Genomic DNA, 20,074 nt, shown 5'->3' with positions numbered 1-20,074 from the left:
GAGGCAGGCGGCGGCATTGCTGCTGAGGCGCGCACTGAGGGTGGTATTGAAGCCAGCCGTTCGGCAGGCATCGAGCGGGAGCGCCGTACCCCAGCAACAACTGGCCCAGTAAGGAGCACGGCCAGGTGTACCGGCCAGGGGCGTGTGCGGCGGGCGACAGCACCAGGTATGCGTGCTGGAAGGCCCTTTGTGCCTCCCAAACACGGAAGGAGGATCGGCCCAGGTCATTGCCGGGTGTCAGTGGGTCCTGGATACACAGATCTGCTCGGCGGTGGCCGCGGGGCATGACGGTGGGCACGTCCTCTTTCCGCAGGTAGCGGCCCCTCCAGCACGCTGATGCCAGTGGTGGCGTATGCAAACTGGTGCCCATAGAAATAAAAGAATCTCAGAAGCACCAATGCAGGGTCTTCTCGTTCCTCGGGTGGCACCTGCAGCTGCAGGAGGCTGGTGGCCATCAGCGTAACGGAGTAGGAGGAGACGCCTCCTGTGAAAACTTGGCCAAGGTTTAACTGTTTAAGGTAATACCTAACGAACAAAGCCACGGGTGTCAAGGTCTTAAACTGCTTTTTGAAGTCTGCCACCAGCACCGCGGCGCGCACAGCAGCCTCGCCGCCGAGAGACACGTCCACCTCCACTCCAGTTTGCCGGTGAACAAATTTAACCAGAGGGACAGTGGTCTTCTCGAGAACCTTGAGTGAAGCAGGCAGTGCCACTCCTTGCTGCAGGAGGGTGTCCCTCAGGACCAGCAGCGGTGACGGCGATAGTGGCCACTGTCCCACCAGCGTGAGGTCCACATCGCTGTCCGGCAAATACATACCGTTAGCCAGGCTGCCGGTGATCTCAACTCGCGCCGCGGGCCACAGCGCACCAACCGCGCCCTTCACGTCTTCCACTGGGCGCATTCGGCGCCGGGACTCCGCCTCTGATCCTCCCGCCCAGCGATGGAAATCCAGGACTTCTTGAGTAAGAGCCTGCAGGGAGCCGTTGTAAGAGGGCTGCGGACACTGCCATGGTGGAGGCGTGCAGGCCGCTGCAGGCTGTGTGCTTGCTTCATTTGTGTGCACCACCTCAGACACTTCCACTATCGTCACTTTTTCTTCCTCTTCAGTGTCTTTCTCTCCTAGCTTCTCCTCTTTATCTATATCTATGCCCTCTTCTTGTTCCTGTTCTTCATCTGTGTGGTGTTCTGCACCCTCTTGTTCCACACCAGTAACTGGTTCCTCCCCAGTGATGGCTGGCACTGCTACAGTTTCGATGGTTGGTAGCAGCTCTGCAGGTGCAGACTCCTTAATAGTGCAACTACTTTGATCATTAGAGTTTTCAACATTATTTTGAGACTTGTGTTTCTTCTTACGGCGGCGCCGAGTTCTTTTTGGCCTCTGAGTTCGTTCCGCGGACTTGTCATGCTCACCACTGTGTTCCTTCTCACGCTCCTGTTCCACCTTTCCTTCTGGAAGGGTCATTCTGCCCTCTTCCTCTTCAACAACTATCGTTTCTTCTTCCTCATTATTTTGAGCTTTCTTCTTGTTTTTCTTCTTACGACGCCGCCGAGTTCTTTTCCTCTTCTTCTGAATTGGTTCTCCGCGTGTTGTGGACTCATTCTCTTCAGTCCGCTCGTGTTCATTCTGAAGGATAGCGGTGCCTTCAGCTTCAGGTTCATCGTTCAGATGGACTGAGTTGTTATCCTTCTCCTGTTCCTCTTCAACAACATTATTCGTTTCCATTATGTTATTGAAGGGCTCGTTCATCTCCAGTTCCTCAGCATCGGTCTCCCCGTGAGGCAGGGAGACTGCGAGTTGCTGGGTTCGGTTCCGTTTTCTCAGTCGTCGGCAAAGTTTTTGGATGCAACAACGGACCCATGAGAAGCAACATGCCTTTTTAGGCTCCTCGTGTGTGTCGCAGCCACCTTCCATCACAATGCTTTGCTGCGACAAGATCTCCAAGGTGCTCAGTGCGGGATATTCACTCTGAGTTTCCTTGATGTGCTTATTGTAGACCATGTGCTCCCGAAGGCTCACAATTTGGACAATCCTACAGAGAAACAGCTTGCCACAACATAGATACACTCAATATTTAACATACACTGAGCTCACCCTCCAGCACCAGCTCAACCAACTCCAACCTCTCACTCCAAGCACTCACCCACACCAGCCAATCACGAGAAACAACCCGTGCTTGCTATTTTGGTAGTGATTTTCTAGTACAGTTTTCTTTTTATTGCATTGTAATTGTTTTGAAAATAATAATAATAATAATAATAATAATAATAATAATAATAATAATAATAATAATAATAATAATAATGAAAAGGATTAGGGGGCATACTGAGGAGGATATTAGCCGGCTCCATGTTTGTTCACTGTAAGTATCCTTGAACATTTCAGTCTCTCCACGACCACTTCTAATGGGTTCCAATGTACATAGTGGGTGTGTTCGAGGATTTCATAGTTCCAGCTGTTGTTCACCTAAGATTTTGCTCCGTTATTGGGTTAAATACAAATGGAATGTTGATGAATCTTGAATACGGTCTTGGCTCGCAACCCTTATGAGAAAATGAAGCGTTCCTCAGTACATGCCTTAAAAGTAAGTACTGTAGCATTAACCTCTTCAGTACTGGGACGCATTTTATAACGAGTTTTGGGTATGAGTAGACGATTTTATTTACATTAGGAAGGGTCTATAGAGGGCAGAAGATTAATGGCTCAGAGTCTTCAATACTGTAATCTTCATACGAATTTCTGTAGTTATAAAAAATCGCCATCGAGTAACCGGAATGAATATGTCGTGTCATGGTACTGAAGGGTTTAACAATTAGTATATCCTACGCTTTGTTTTTCTGTCTGTGTGTTGTGTTTGCCTTTCCGTCAATATTGTGATGCGATCATTCCCTCCAGAAAAAAATGGAAAATGGAGATCACTTTGTTTTTCCTTCCTATTTCTTTTCTGAGCTGATGCATTGTGTTCACATACAAATAGCTTGGAGGAAGCAATAATTATAGGAGCATATGTAATTAAAATCATTGGTAAAATGTTACTGGACAAATGTTTTACCATTTATATAATCCTCAGTTTTGTCTGTCTATCTGTCTGTCTGTCTGCCTGTCCATCTGTCTGTGTCTGTCTGCTTGTTTATCTCTCTCTCTCTCTCTCTCTCTCTCTCTCTCTCTCTCTCTCTCTCTCTCTCTCTCTCTCTCTCTCTCTCTCTCTCTCTCTCTCTGTCCATGCCGTCCTTTACTTCCACATCCATCTATCTATCTATCTATCTATCTGTCTGTCTATCTATCTATCTATCTATCTATCTATCTATCTATCTATCTATCTATCTATCTATCTATCTATCTATCTATATATATATATATATATATATATATATATATATATATATATATATATATATATATATATATATATATATATATATATATATATATATATATATATATATATATATATATATATATATATATATATATATATATATATATATATACACTTTACTTATTTACCAATTTATTTAAATCATTAATATTTCTCGTAAAGTATTCCAACACAATAGTCGTACTGCCTCTGAGTACAATGCATTTCACTGTTCTGCTTAAACTAGAATGACATTATTCTTCTAAATTTGTAAAGACTGCACAATTGTCCTTTTATTTGTTTATTTACTTATTTATTTTCATTAAAGAAGACCACTGGCCAAAATATACGCACTGCAGACTTGAGGCCTTGATTTATTAACTCAAGTGTGTTTGAATGACTCGAGCGACAACTGAACAAAATTTCTCTATCATCACTGTGGGAAACCAGCTATGAATAAAGCAATCCATGAGGTCTTTGAAAATGTTCACCCTGATAGGAGCGCAGTGTTTCACATAATAGTGACTCTGCCTTCCCAGGGTTAGGTTGCCCGGCGTTGGTCACTGTACTCCAACGCCCTTGACCGAGATAAACACAAAAAAAGAAAAAGAAAAAAAACTTCTCGATATTCCCAAGAGGCAACCAATCACCGATACCCCTACTGGTGACGTCACTCCTGCCAGAACCACCAGGCGTGCTGCTGATTGTCTCTCTCTCTCTCTCTCTCTCTCTCTCTCTCTCTCTCTCTCTCTCTCTCTCTCTCTCTCTCTCTCTCTCTCTCTCTCTCTCTCAACATTAAATTCACCGCAGTCACAACAAGAAGAAAACAATCATGCATCTTAAGGAGTCAAAATGTTGGGTGGAATATTAATCACTTGTTACTCTTACATAGCCTCGATTAGTATGACATCAGTGACTCTGCATCAAGTACGTACCTGATAAAAAGACTCCAGATTTTTTAGACAGAAGAGTGAGAAGAAGCGTAGAAACTCTAGAAACCACTAGCGATATTTCACTCTTCACGGCCGACCATCGCTATTGTCTTCTGTGAACACCTCCAGTAGTGACACGCATTTTTACCTTGATTTTTTGGATGTGATTAGACAGTTTTATCTGAATTGGAATGGGTCTATGGAGGTCGAAAGATTAATGGCCAAAGTCTTCACTATTCTAATCCCAACATACGTTTCTGAAGCTGCATAAAATCGCCAAATAGTAACTAGAAAGAATATAAAAACGCGCTCTGGTACTGATGAGATTAAGGAAGTGACGCATTACCCACTAATATCATGTTTACATTGAAGTCATGAAGTAAATTTCTTATCGCTATTGTAAATTAAGACGATATTAATTATACACCGATGAAGAAAAACAAAACGTAAGATAAATGTTGGCTAAATGCTTGGATGAACTAACAAAAAGATGTACAGAAAGTTTGGAAATTAATGTAACAACAACTCGAGGCATATCCGTTCAGAATATGTGTGTGTGTGTGTGTGTGTGTGTGTGTGTGTGTGTGTGTGTGTGTGTGTGTGTGTGTGTGTGTGTGTGTGTGTGTGTGTGTGTGTGTGTGTGTGTGTGTGTGTGCGCGCAAGTGATGTAAATATGCAAGGAACCGCGGATACACAATGCTTTCTAACTGCATAAACTCCTTCTCCTTAACTGCGCAAACTTTACAACCACTAAGTCCACGAGCAGTGCCGGTCAATGGGGCGGAAGACTAATACATCGCGGCGCACACAGGCACATCAGTAACGCTTCCAGAACCTATTACGGGACATCACGGCATCGATAAAAGTCATAGTAGAAGAATCATCCGTACCACGTGAATCAATCTGAAATTCAAATGTACGTATAATCCAGCTGACTTAATGGTTCAGGGGTGACTTGCGGCTTGGAGGAACGGAGAGCCTGTAGGAGGGAGTAACTGCATCCCGGGCTCAACACGACAGGGTGCGGCCATACTTGTATACTTGTTCCCTTCCCTGCACTCTCTCTCCCTGTCTCCAACCTGCCATTTTCTCTTCCTGGCCTGATACGAACACAAGGGAGGATACAAGAAGACTTCAGATCTACACACTGCAGTCTCAGTCAAACACAAATACCTTTACCCACTTTCCCAGACACACGTTTCCTCCACTCGACATTTGACGTAAGGGAGGAGGATTCGAGAGACTATATCAGACCTACATGTTGTCTTCCTAGTGAAAGCCACATGCCACTGCTCATTTATACTCTCTGTTCATAATGTTATCTGATATTCTTTAGGAAAATTGTGCTTGAAGTCATTTATTACACATACAAGAAAAGGAGGAAAAATTAGTAATGGATAAACTTTCATCAATTTATTTTAAAGATTATTTTGTATCTTGACGTTTTCCATAAAGTTTATTTACGCCACAAACGGGAAATTCTCTATAGTACTTGGTTTCCTGTCGATTTGCTTTATATATGTATTAATTCTACTGGTCCATTTTTTTTTATTTGTAGAGAAGATTTTTTTTTTCTTTTTATTTATACCATGTGGGCTTTTCAGGGGAATTTCTTGGCTAAAAGGGATACTTTTTTTGTGGTACCTCCTATCTCAAAGCCCACCCGCTAAGAAACCGTTGCCTCGAGTGAGGAAACCCAACCTACACTCGGACCGTAGACAGGATTCGAACCCGTGCGCTTGGAAACCCTCGGAGCCCAAAGCACGTACGGTTCCACTGTACCACAGCGGCCCCTTTACTTAACGTACAAACTCTACACTGAAGCAAACAAGAGGTCAACTAATTACAGTCTGTGTCACTCAACCTTGTACATAGAAACCGTTCACCTGGAAGCGGGTTACGTCATTCTAAAGGGTACGGATACACACACACACACACACACACACACACACACACACACACACACACACACACCGCGTAGTGTAGTGGTTAGCACGCTCGACTCACAGTCGAGAGGGCCGGGTTCGAGTCCCGGCGCGGCGAGGCAAATGGGCAAGCCTCTTAATTTGTAGCCCCTGTTCACCTAGCAGTAAATAGGTACGGGATGTAACTCGAGGGGTTGTGGCCTCGCTTTCCCGGTGTGTGGAGTGTGTTGTGGTCTCAGTCCTACCCGAAGATCGGTCTATGAGCTCTGAGCTCGCTCCGTAATGGGGAAGACTTGCTGGGTGACCAGCAGACGACCGTGGTGAATCACACACACACACACACACACACACACACACAGAGAGAGAGAGAGAGAGAGAGAGAGAGAGAGAGAGAGAGAGAGAGAGAGAGAGAGAGAGAGAGAGAGAGAGAGAGAGAGAGAGAGAGAGAGAGAGAGAGAGAGAGAGAGAGAGAGAGAGAGAGCACACCACATCTATTCCAAAATCTCGCTTAATGCAAAGGATCACGAGAGCTACACAAGAAAGGAAAAAGGAAGGAAAGAAGAAGAATAAAATGTTGCCTTAAAGTGAAAAAAGAACACATTAAGTTCGTTACCAGATGGAGCTCACGATGTCAAAGCGGCGCCCTTTCCGACAACCGGGTGAGCTTTACTGGCCATGAGGTAATTACATCCGATTTATTGAAGGAGACGCTTCGTGATCTGGCGCGGAGTGGAAAAAGCGCGGGACTCGTTAGTGCGTGCCCCGCCTCACTTGAAAGAAGGGGAGAACATGCGGAGAAAATGGGATTCCGCGGAGGGCGAGTCTCTGGGCATTGTCGGCGAAACTTTTTTATTACTTTTCATCTATCCTGCCTTGTTTCCGTACGAGTTGATGCACGAAACAGGCGGATGGGGTATTGAAAAAAGGCATGAAAAAAGGATTGACTGGAATGGAAGGCAGAGAAGCTTGGAACAAATCAATAACGAAAGAAAGAGAGAAAGAAACAAGAGAGGCAAACAAGCATAGAGAGAAACCAATGCAACCACCTCCAACACCACTACAACCACCACCATAACTACTCCCTACACTGCAAGCACACCCACCACCACCACCACCACCACCACCAACGCCTCGCTATTCCGGAAAAAGGTGGAGCCTGTCTTCGGTAACCAACTAAGGACATTTCCGCAGTACTGGAAATTTCTGCAGCGTTCTCTCTGTGGCTCCATAATCGTCGCAGCGGGAGAGGAGCGCCATTACCCTCACCGCCGTCACGAGCTTTCACGGGGCACTCTCAGACCGTCTTTGTACTTCCCTTCTCTTCCTTCCCTGTTCGCGGAGGTGGTGGTGGTGGTGGTGGTGGTGGTGGTGTTGGTTTTTCCTTGCAAGGTGGAAAGATTTTTAAAGTTTTCGTGTTGGTTTTTGAAGTACTATTTTCATTGTTTTTGTTCTACATTGTTTTAGCTTGTTTGTGTATTTCTTTCAATTATTGTTTCTTTTTTCTCCTCTTTTTATATGACTCCTCCATTTTCTTTGTAAATACAATTTGTTATTTTTGCTATTACTGTTATTATTTTAAAACAACAACAAAAATAACATGTTACTATTGCTGCTACTACTGTTACTACTACTACTACTACTACTACTACTACTTTTACTACTGCTACTACTACTGCTACTACTACTGCTCTACTACTACTATTACTACTACTACTACTACTACAATTACTACTATTACCACTACCACTACTATTACTATTACTACTATTGCAATGGTGACAACGTTAGAATTATTATTATTATTATTATTATTATTATTAGCAGCAGTAGTAGCAGTAGTAGCAGCAGTAGCAGTAGCAGCAGCAGTAGTAGCAGTAGTAATAATAGTAGCAGTAGTAATAGTACTAGCAGTAGTAATAGTAGTAGTAGTAGTAGTAATAGTAGTAGCAGTAGAAGTAGCAGTAGTTGTAGTAGTAGTAGAAGTAGTAGTAGAAACAGTAGTAGAAGTAGAAGTAGCAGTAACAGTAGCAGTAGCAATAACAGTAGCAGTAGCAATACTAGTAGTAGAAGTAGTAGAGTCATGAAAAGCAACAACGAAGCAGCAACATCATCACAAGCACACCAAGCACGACCACCAGCATGTCAACACACCCTCGACATTCCAAAAATAAGACGCCACCCATGAGCGCCGCGACACGAGGTGCATGGCCAACCAGACAGCGCAGGTCACCACTCACCACTCCTCCATCCCGCGACACCGCCACAAAACTTGTCCTCACCGCAAACAAGGAAGCACGTCTAGCACACTCATGGTACCGGCTGACTGACGAGCACATACCCCTCCCCTCTCGGTAATTTGGCCACAACGGTTCTTTCCTCGCCATTTAATCCGGCGACACGCAAAAGGAATTATCGCATGCATGGATCTCTCGGGCATTTCAGCAGATTCCTCGAGACGCAAGAGTGGTGAGTGTGCTAGTAAGTCGCGGCTATAAAGGAAAAGGAATGCCATTGTTCGGGTGAGCGACTGACAGGGTGAATAATTCCTTGGTAATGATGTAATGGCTGGGTTATTTAATGCTGCTTTTCCTTACTTTCCCACACAGTTTTTGGCGTTTTGGAAGTTGTGAAATTAAGAGCTGTTTTGATCAACATATAAAAAACATTAGTATTTAAGTGCATAGTTTTTTAATTAACATAGAGCTCTGGGATAAAGGAAAATACAAATGAAATACACAAGAGAAACTAGAAAAAAAATCTGGAGATGGTAAGAAAATGAACATCCAACTGAGCACCGTGACAGACAGAGAAAGAGCATGAGAGGAGAAGGAGGAAGCACAATGCACCGGAGCGTGGGGCAGGCTGAGCGGACATGCATATTGTCTTGCCACTGCCTTCCTCACTCATAGCAAAGCACCACGCCACTGTTCTGCATGGCCTGAGTAACGAGGTGATGGCCGCAATGCAAGACTGAATGTACTCCGTGTTTGGAATGCTAGCATGAGCCTCCTTCGTGGTGGTGGTGGGGATGGTGGTGTTTATGTTATTGTTGTTGTTTGTGGTTGGTGGTGAGGTTTGTCTTTGTTAGTGCATGGTCTTGTTGTTGTTGTTGTTGTTGTTGTTGTTGCTTATTTGATTTATTATTTGTTGTTGTTATGTTGCTCGTGTGGTTGATGCTTGTTTTTGTTTTGCTATTGTTTTTGTATCACTTTAGCGTCAGCCTTAACCCCTTGAATACCATGACGCGTTTTCATATTCATTCTGCTACTATTTGGTGATTATACGCAGCTTCTGATACTTATGTGGGGGATTAGAATAGTGAAAACTGTGGCCATTAATCTTTTGACCTCCATAGATCCTTCTTAATGTCAACAAAAATGGTCTAATCGTACACAAACCTCAAGGTAAAATTGTGTCGCAGTACTGAAGTGATTAAAGTTTTGCGGATTCAAAACACAAATTCAGTTACAACTTGAAGCGAAGACAGTAATAATAATAGTGTTTGCTGAAGATCCAAGCGTGATAAAGTATTGTGGTCTTGCTTTACACAAACTGCCTGGGAGTGGAAATGTTGTGGTTAGGTCTGAGTATTATCTGATTACATAAACAAATAGGAGACTGAGGAGAGTATAGACCACAGGAGCTTTTATTCTACCACCTCCAGCTACTCTCTGTCTTGTTCGGTGGTGATAGATCTGCGCAAACTGATAATTTTGTTACGGTAGGAAAAAATATCGGTGACTTAGATTGCAATAACTTTCTTCACTGACAAAAAAGGTTGACCTCCCCAAGTCGCTCCATAAAACGTAAAGCAGTAAAAAGTTTATATTGCGAGGGTGATCATAGACATAATAACTTTCTTTTTTCCAAGTAGAAATTTTCTCCTCTACCATTTTTATTATTTCTTTTTTTAATAAGTTGCGCAAATAATAATAAGAAAAAAATACCAAAGTGACGATGATCAAAATAACTTTCTAATGACAAAACTTTCCCACTTCCTTCAGTTACTGTACTTCTTGTTAACAGATGCTAGATGTCCATAAACTGACACATGATTAATTAGAAAAAGAATATTATCGTGGTTACTTTAGCTACAATCACTTCCTTCAATGGCAAAAAAATATATCAATCCTCATCTGAAGTTTTCTTGTTAAAAGCTGATAATAAATAATCTGATTAAAAGAATTCTAAAGGCAAGCGGATGAATCTTCAACAGTCGCACCGCTGTTGCTTCCTGACTTTACAAGATGTTGAAGTCAAGTATATGTTATCATCATTTACAAAGTCACTACAGTAAGTAAAAGGAGAGCTGGAGTAATTTAAGCCATAGTGCCTAAAGCTGTATTATTATTATCACTTCTTTCCTGCTTTATTTTTTCTTTCTTTTTGTTCGTTCCTTGAGATCATGTGGGAGACAACAAATAAAATAGCTTTAGAGCTGAACGAACAAGATAGAGAAAATAAGACATGGAAAAGTAATTAGAAAATAAACAATTCACTCAGACAAAAGACGCCATGTTGTCATTACTAGTCAGACTAGTTAAAATAAAAAAATAAAAAGCATTAACCCTGAGGGAAATAACTTCCTTTCATGAAAAAAAAAAAAAAACATACCAGTGAATTAATGAAACTGCTGACCTTCTTCGACTTGTTCGCTGTTGTAGTCAGGCAGCAGTACTCCCGCACCGTCAACCACGACCATCATAAATGCATAGCCTCACCATTCCAAACATTATTTTCTCACTGGACCGACGAACCACACCTTCAGATACCTCTGCTTGGCGCCAGGCTCAAATCATCAGATAAGGCTAAGCAATCCTGGCCACAAAAAGGTATATAAAAAAGGTCCGCGATAGATAGCGCATGTTGGAAAGATGTTCATCTAAGATCTATTAAATTAGATAAACGCATTTGTCCTGCCAACTGTCGCATATGAATTATGTTTAACTATTCAAAAAAAGTTGAGTCACAAATAGAAATTAGAACAAGTTAAACTATCTTTCTGATATAACACATTCGTAGTGACCTCTGCTGACCGTCAGTCTCAACTTATCCCACAATTTCAAAGACAACTTGTAAAAGTCAAGCCGTAAAGAACTCCCGTGACATCAAATGATTGGTTGGGACATAAATGGAAAAGACTGACTCTTGCTGGGAAAGGGACTTTGAAAAGATTACAGTAAAGAATTAAAGTTCGGAGGTCGGAGGCATGAATCGTTTTCAAAAGAAAGTTTACTTACCCAAAAAAGGCAAACGGCGTGGAGGGTTCCTGAAGAGCGCGTGGCCACCTGCAGGGAGAAGGGAAAGGCGATGGAGTCAAAAAAAGAAAGTCACAGGCAACCTCATGGCGCTTTCCTTGGCAGGCCCCATGAATATTAATTATGGTGGTACACTGACCTAAGGAAAACCGGTTCTCATCCTGGCCACAAACAGTTAAGGGGAAACATAACAGTAACTTCTTAACGATCATAATATTCAGATCGGTTGATAAGAAGAGTCAACTCAACTCGGACAAAAAAAAAAAAAATAAATAAATAAGGAAGTTCTTACAATGGACGCTACACTCCCTAGATTTGCATATCACTCAGGTTTTTTATGTGGTGCAATGGTGAAGCATATTGTGTTGGTTTTCAAAGGTGGTGTTCATGAATGCCAATCAACGCAATGCCGACCCTGAAGTAGAAAGCCAAGAATGCCGAACGCCGCTGCATTGACCAATAAGGAATTTGACGATACATATTATTCTGGTATTTCTTATTATTTTCATATGACACAAGGGCAAAGAATACTATACTAGCTAAGGTTTCTGAGGTGTGTTCGTGATTGTCAATATGCTCGTTAATAAACATGGACAAAAGTCGAATATTCTTACACTGGACGCTATTACACTGAAAGCTCCGACTTTTTCTATGTTTTCAGGGTAAAACACGCAATACTTGCTTGAATTTATGAGGCGAACTTCATGAATGTCAAGATCCTCAACCAGGAAAAGAAGGAAGTCGAATGCTCTTTCATCGTGCGCTATCTAACCAAACGCTGCATCTTTTACTGCGTTTTCAAGGGTATAGCACACTGCACTGGCTTGGCCGTCTGAGGTGTGGCTCATCAATGTCAATATACACACTCCTTAACTTGGGAAAAAGAAAGTTTAATGTTGTTTACACTCGATGTTATCAAAGTAAATGTTGCATCTTATTCTGATATGTTTCCAGCGGTACAAGGATAAGCCGGGGCGATATTGGCTTGCCCTCCTTAGCTGCGGTTTATAAATGTCAATAAATAGGAAAGAAGAAAGTCTGATCATCTTACGATGGACTCTACATTATCCAATTAATTTTTTTTTCAATGCAGTGCAAGGATTAATTACATCAACAGTCAGAGGTGTGGTTCATGAATTCACTCGCCACATAAAGATAAAAAGAGAAAATGCACAAACATCTTAAACTGGTTACAGCCCTGTTCAGTTCAATCCTGTACGTTATCATATTATCATAATTATACATGTGGTACAGGGAGAAAACTAACTATACCTGGGTTCTCAAGTGTGGACCAATAATGGTGATAAATTACCAACCTCACGAATACCACATACACAACCTTCGCAGCTTCAAAGCACAGGTGAGGTAAATATGAAAGACAAATGAAAGACATCTGATCGGTGGTTCGATTTCATTGCCAGTACAAGGGTTGTACTACGTCTCCTGCCTCTTATCTAACTTCTTGTCCAAATTTTCCGGTCTCTTATGAGATCTTTCTTCCAAAACTTGTTATCTGACGTACGACTGCTGTGATAAAAAATTGAGAAGCGAGTTATTATCATTGGGATGTTCGAAGTTTACTGCCAAGCTTACTCTAATAGAAACATTAAAAAAGCATTATTGTAATATCCAAATCTTTGCTCTCTGACATGCTGTGATTAAGAAAGACATAAGAGAAATGTCATAATGATAACCAGACTTTCCTACATGACTAAATTCGCGCCGGTCGACACACTGCGATGCGGAGGTAAATGAGGAGACTATCATTGCGTTGTTCAGAACTTGCCATCTGACACTCAGCGATAGACAGAGATATGAGAGGAAACTTATTGTGATATCCAAGAGATGGATGTCTCTGCAGCAGCCACGACAAACATCATGGCGTAATCTGTCTAAACTTTCCCATCGAACGTGCTGTGATGGAAGTATCACGATATTCTCAAAACATGGCTCTCTTGAGTACAGCAACGACAAGGAAATTGGCCTAGTCTGAACGAGTCATCAGGAAACACACCAACAATGCAGTCCACACAGCCTCCAACAGCCTCAGCCACATAGTTCGACTGCCTCATCACTATTCAGCAGCGGCAAGGCTTCCAATGAGCTTTATTCATAGGATTTTACGTCTTGTTCTTGTGTTTGTACCTGCGACCTTGCCTTTACTGTTATAGGTGTGTGTACGTAGTTTGCAATACTTGGTGATTATTATATATATTTTTTTCGCGTGTCAAGGAACCTGAACAACGGCACTGACAACAAGGGAAATGCCCGGTCAACTTTCCTTCTCCCTCCGTCTCCCCTCAAAAATCACCAATTTAGTTAAGGAGTTATCTTGATACTCGTCTTGAAATCGTTCGTGTCGTAACAAGGAAGAAAATACGAACAGACAGAAAGTTTACCTCAATGATCAATGGAATTTACGAACTGCTTAAACTCATTTATATGTTAATGTTGAACAACACACAAGAGCGACAGTAAATAATGAAGTAAATGAAAACCCGTTGACAAAAAGCAGATATATATGGTACTGCAAGGGACACACAATGAGGGACAAGGCAGCAAGTCGCCTCGTTATCCTGCCCCTTGTTTGGTGTCAGCCTGCTCTGCCCTGCCTGCCCTGCCCTGCCCTGCCCTGGCTTGCACCGCTATGTCCAGGAAGAAAGGGATGAAAAGAGCGCCAAACCGGACAAAGTAAAGATATGTTAACAAGATAGCAAGATGAGATACAAGGGGAAAATAAATCAGGTTTGCGTTTATGCATTACTACATTTATTCATTTATTTGTGTTTGTGTGTGTATGTGAGAGAGAGAGAGAGAGAGAGAGAGAGAGAGAGAGAGAGAGAGAGAGAGAGAGAGAGAGAGAGAGAGAGAGAGAGAGAGAGAGAGAGAGAGAGAGAAAGCGGGAGACAAAGAGACAGAGACAGAAATAGAGACACAAAGAAACAGGCGAACAGAAAAATAAAACAGACAAACAGACACGAATACAGAAACACATACACAAACACACTGAAAAAAAAAAGAAGATAGAAAGACACACAGACCAGGAAGACACGCACAAAAACAGATAACCAGAGACAGACAGACAGACTTATAGATACAGAAAGACAGAGAGGATATTCACACTCACACACGTAATACACAAAGCCCTCCACCGTTAATACCCAACACTGCATCCTTTGCCTTCAGATGCACGTAGCTTATCACAAACACCCTCGTAAGAACAAGCAAATCTACATGTTTAAGTCTATTCCTCCTTTAATGTTCCTTCGGGTGTTCCTGTATTTTCTTCTCCTTTTACGAGAGGCGGAATAAATAAAAGAGGAAATAAAGAAGAAAAAAAAGCATCACAGGACGAGAGGAATAAGGGCATCGAATTTTAACACTGGTCCAATATCAACTAACGAAAAGGAAGAAAAGCTTATACAGACTAATGCACGATTCAGACTCATCTCCATTCATAGAGGTATTGAAGTATGAAAACTCATATACTCACGCACGCATTCACACGCACACACACTCATACTAACTTACTCATTTATTCACTCATTCACCAACTCAACTATTCCCTCCCTCCTTCCTTCCTTCATTTATCCATTCACCAACTCATCCATCCCTCCTCTCACTCACTCTCTTGCCAATCCATCTATCCCTTCCCTTCCTCCCTCCTTCACTCACCCACTCACTCACTCACTCATTCACCACCTACACCATTTCACCCTTCCTTCTTACCTTCCTTCATTCATTCACTCATTCACCAACTCATCCATCCCTTGCCTCACTCGCGCACTTGCCAATCCATCCACCCCTTCCCTTCCTTCCTCTCTCAGTCACTCATTCACTGACTAACCCATCTATTCACTCCCTCTTTTCCTTCGCTGTTTATACAAAGAAAGCACAACCAACACGTGACTACCTTCGGGATGCGCGCTATTACTACCTCACCTCTCTCTCTCTCTCTCTCTCTCTCTCTCTCTCTCTCTCTCTCTCTCTCTCTCTCTCGCTCGATCGCTCGCTCGCTCAAAGACAGAACAATAAAGAAGCGAAAAAGAGCGAGTTGACGGGAATTGCACGGGAAAATCACACTCCTAACTCAGGGTTCAGGATACTCAGTGCCGCATCAGACACAATACTCAGACGCCCGCAGAGATAGAGAGGGGGAAAAAGCATGAATGTGAAAGGAAAGGATAAGCAGGTGCAGCGCTGACTTAGGCTCTCTCTCTCTCTCTCTCTCTCTCTCTCTCTCTCTCTGGGTAGGAAGAACTTTAAGTAGGATCGTGAACCAAAAAAAAGTGTGGCTCGTTTTCTTTCTTTCTCTCTTACTATTCTTTACGGGGAGTTTTCAATAAGCGAATAATTTTGCACACGTATGAGGGGGATGGTTTTATTTTGTCTTGAGGAAATTCTTGTTGTTTTACTTTTACTTGAGAGAGAGAGAGAGAGAGAGAGAGAGAGAGAGAGAGAGAGAGAGAGAGAGAGAGAGAGAGAGAGAGAGAGAGAGAGATAATAGTACAACATAGTTACGAAATCGACAGAAGCAAACCAATGGACTATAAAACACATTGAAAGACCGATAAGTAGCCTCATAAATTACACTCACATTGTCTCTCTCTCTCTCTCTCTCTCTCTCTCTTTCTCTATAGCAGGAGGGTCAACTTCCTGTTTCCATCGCACCCAATTGAATCTGTTTCCTGTCATATATATGTACTCTCTCTCCCTCCCTCCCTCCCTCCCTCTCTCTCTCTCTCTCTCTCTCTCTCTCTCTCTCTCTCTCTCTCTCTCTTGAAAGACAAACAAGCGAGAAGAAAAAGTGTTTATGTGTTCCCCGAGTCGTGGTGGCGGAGGGCGAGGTTATACTGCGACACCATAAGAAGGCCAGGAATCCACAAGCCAGTTGTGTTATGAGGCGGCAGCGAGGCACCGCGCGGGATGGACGGCGGCAGTGGAAAGGCAGCACGGAGACATCACTGGCTGCCCTCCTGATTGTGATTTCCTAGTGGTGTGCGAGGGATGGGGGTGGGGAAACTGGTGGTGGTGGTGGTGGTAGTATTCGTAATAATAGTGGTAGATGTTGTTGTTGTTGTTGTTGTTGTTGTAATTGTAGTAGTAGTAGTACGTGGTAATAGCAGTACTGTTCGTAGTAAATATTAGCAGTAAACAGTTGTAATAGTTGAAGCAAGTAGCAGTAGTAGTAGTAGTAGTAGTATTAAAGTACTACTCGTAGTAGTAGTAGTAGTAGTAGTAGTAGTAGTAGTAGTAGTAGTAGTAGTAGTAGTAGTAGTAGTAGTAGTAGTAGTAGCAGTAGTAGTAGCAGTAGTAGTAGTAGTAGCAGTAGTAGTAGTAGCAGTAGCAGTAGCAGTAGCAGTAGCAGTAGCAGTAGCAGTAGCAGTAGCAATAGCAATAGCAATAGCAGTAGTAGTAGTATGAGTAGGTAATAGTAATAGCAGCAAGTAATAACAGCAGGAAGTAGAAATAACAGCAGCAGCAGGTATAGTCGTAGTAGTACATTGCCAAGTGAGTTCCATTAAGGAGTTTTCTCTTGGCTTTGAGACGAAGCTGGCATGATCAGAGAAGGCATTCAGAGAGGGAAGGTTTTTACGTGCAGCAGCTGTGACGTGTATCACTCACCACCTTTCCGTGCACTCACATTCCCCTCTTCCCGTCTTTTCTCTCTTTGCCTTCCTCCTACCCCATTGTCCTATTTACTCGTCGCAACAACGTCACCTGAAACCTTCTTTGTACGAATATCTACAGGACTCTTGCCAGCTTCGTCTTCATTGCCTAGAGTAAACCCAATTAAACACCCTTGGGAATGCTCTATTGAAATATCAAATGGACTCAAGTGTTTATAAAAATATTTGCAAAGCACGATGCCTTATTGGGTCTGGAATAAATAGTAAATTCTTAATCATGTGGCCTTATTCACTTGGCACCAATAGAAAGTCAGTCATCATGTTCTGAGTTTGGGATGAAGAGGCTAAACGTGGCAATGAAGGAAGTGGTGCGAGGCGGGAGGCGGGGAACCAACCAGGGCGCCCGTCGGCATGCCAAGCTGGGCAGCGACACGTCCCCGCCGCTCATAAGGCAGCGGATATTGTTTTCCAGAAGGCCAGCTGTCTTTACGATCCCCTTCATACCAACAGTGCGATGGATTCTTTTTTCAACAATAGTTCTTTCTTTCCTTCTCTCTCTCTCTCTCTCTCTCTCTCTCTCTCTCTCTCTCTCTCTCTCTCTCTCTCTCTCTGTTTTCTCGTTCTTCCTTTTTTTTTTCAACAATAGTTCTTTCCTCCGTTTCTTTTGTTTACTTCTCTCTCTCTCTCTCTCTCTCTCTCTCTCTCTCTCTCTCTCTCTCTCTCTCTCTCTCTCTCTCTCTCTCTCTCTCCTCCTCCTCCTCCTGCTTCTTGTTCTTGTTCTTGTTCTTCTTCGTCTTTTTCTTCCTCTTTATGATCTTTCACATAGTTACAGCGTATTGATTTGACCAGGTTAATGAATCAGTCACTCACTCATAATTGTTTCCTTGCATCTCTTCTTTCTTATTTCTTCCCTTATTCCTTTTTCTTTCCATTCTTCCCTTTATATTTCTCTTCTCTTCCTTCTCTTCTATTTTGATTTCTTTATCACCTCGCTTTTTATTGTTTTTTTTTCATATTTTTTTAACTTGTTTTTCTTCTTCTTCTTTTCTTCTTCTTCTTCTTCTTCTTCTTCTTCTTCTTCTTCTTCTTCTTCTTCTTTTCCTTCTTCTTTTTTTTTTTTCTTTTCTTCTTCTTCTTCTTCTTCTTCTTCTTCTTCTTCTTCTCCTCCTTCTTCCTTCTCTCTCTCTCTCTCTCTCTCTCTCTCTCTCTCTCTCTCTCTCTCTCTCTCTCTCTCTCTCTCTCTCTCTCTCTCTCTCTCCGTAGTTTCCTTCTTCTATTACATTCATTTCTTCTCTCCTTTCCTTCCTCCCTTTCCTCCTCTATTCACATCCCCCTTCCTTCTCTCATCATATATCTTCTCTCCTCTTTTCTCTCTCCCTTCAATTTCTCCCTCCTTTCCCTCTCCTCTTTTTTTCTTTACTAATTTCTCTCCTCTCGTCCAATTTTCTGAATCCTCCTATCCCTTCTCCCTTTCCCCTCCCTTCTCTCCTTCCCTCCTCACTGTATTTTTCCCTTTTCTCTCATTTCTATTCTTTCCTTTCCTTTCTATCCTTTCCTTTCTCTTTTTGTCTCTGTCTCTGTCTATGTTTCTGTCTCTCTGTCTCTCTCTGTCTCTCTCTCTCTCTTTCTCTCTCTTTCTTTCCTTTCCTCGTTTTCTTTGCACGCGAGGAATTATAATATGAAATGAACAACGGGCTCGAGGGAAACGTAAGCGCGGATCCGATTCCTTTTCCATTAGCATCAAAGCATTGTTAAGTAAAGGAGTAGCAACGTTCGCGGCAATACCCAGGCTCGAGGGACAATCACTACCACGTGTTATATATTCACCTTGCCTCGCTCCCTGCACACACTAAGACTCCCTCATCCCCACCTCTGTGATATGTTTTTAAAGGGGGGTGTCTCGAAGAAAGATTGTAGTTTCTTGTGTACGTCGCTCCTAAAAACAACTGGATTTTTGAGTTTCTGGGTGTTATCTCGCGTTTTGACTGAATCTTGGGGTGTTTTGGGGTGTGTTTGTGTTTTTTTGTGGGTTTGAATTTACTTTAGTGATTCTAGTTGCATTTTAAGTTTTTTTTAGATCGTTAATTGGAAAAAAAATTTTATATGTTATATATTCACCTTGCCTCGCTCCCTGAACACACTAACACTCCCTCATCGCCCACCTCTGAGATATGTTTTTAAAGGTGAGTGTCTCGAAGAAAGATTATGGTTTCTTGTATATGTCGCTGCTAAAAACAACTGGATTCTTAACTTCTTCAATACTGAGATATATTTTTACCTTGAGATTTGTGCACGATTAGACCATTTTATTTACATTGATAAGGATCTGTGGAGGTCAGAAGATTAACCCCTTTTATACTGAGACGCATTTTTGCCTTGATTTTGGGTATGATTACACGATTTTATTTGTAATAGGAACTGTCTATGGACATGAAAAGATTGATACCCAGAGCCTTCACTATTTCAATCCCCCATATAAATTTTTGAAGCTGTATAAAATCACCAAATAGTAACCAGAATGAATATGGAAACGCGACATGGTACTTAAGGAGTTAATGACTACAGTCTTAACTATTTAAATCACCCACATGAGTTTCCGAAGCTGTGTAAAATCACCAAACTGTAAGCACAATCTATATGAAAACGCGTCAAGTTTCAGGGAATTATCTCGAGTTTTGACTGACTCCTGGGGTGTTTTTGGGAGAGTTTTGAAGGTATTTTAGTAATTCTAGTGGTATTTCTAAGATTTTTTTTTAGATCGCTAATTAGAAAAACTGCCACGTCTTACATATTCATCTTACTTGACTCCCTGCAAACAATAAGACTCCCTCATCTCTGCTTCTGTGATTTCTTTTTAAAAGTACATGGATGTCTCGAAAAAAGATCATGTCTTTTTGTATACGCCGCTGCTAGAAAGTTGATTTTTAAGGTTCAGCGTGTTATCTCGAGTTTTGACTGACTTTTTGGATGCT

At 42.2% G+C, this 20,074-nt stretch overlaps 1 protein-coding gene across 1 annotated transcript; it reads right to left on the bottom strand.

Annotated features, from left to right (window-relative positions):
* Nucleotides 1-224: 224 nt before the first annotated feature.
* LOC123498145 (poly(A) RNA polymerase protein 2-like) lies at nt 225-8,525 on the bottom strand. Its single transcript, XM_045245317.1, has 4 exons — nt 8,494-8,525; nt 1,541-2,031; nt 1,208-1,450; nt 225-1,030 (listed from the first exon to the last, which is right to left on the bottom strand). Exons 1-4 carry the CDS (start codon nt 8,523-8,525, stop codon nt 225-227), a joined length of 1,572 nt encoding a protein of 523 aa, XP_045101252.1.
* Between the last annotated feature and the right edge of the window lie 11,549 nt (nt 8,526-20,074).

The sequence above is a fragment of the Portunus trituberculatus genome, chromosome 47 (genome assembly GCF_017591435.1).
Source record: "Portunus trituberculatus isolate SZX2019 chromosome 47, ASM1759143v1, whole genome shotgun sequence".
In the NCBI taxonomy this organism is placed as follows: domain Eukaryota; kingdom Metazoa; phylum Arthropoda; class Malacostraca; order Decapoda; family Portunidae; genus Portunus; species Portunus trituberculatus.
Note: the sequence above shows the minus strand (reverse complement) of the source record. Positions and strands in the feature narration are given on the sequence as shown.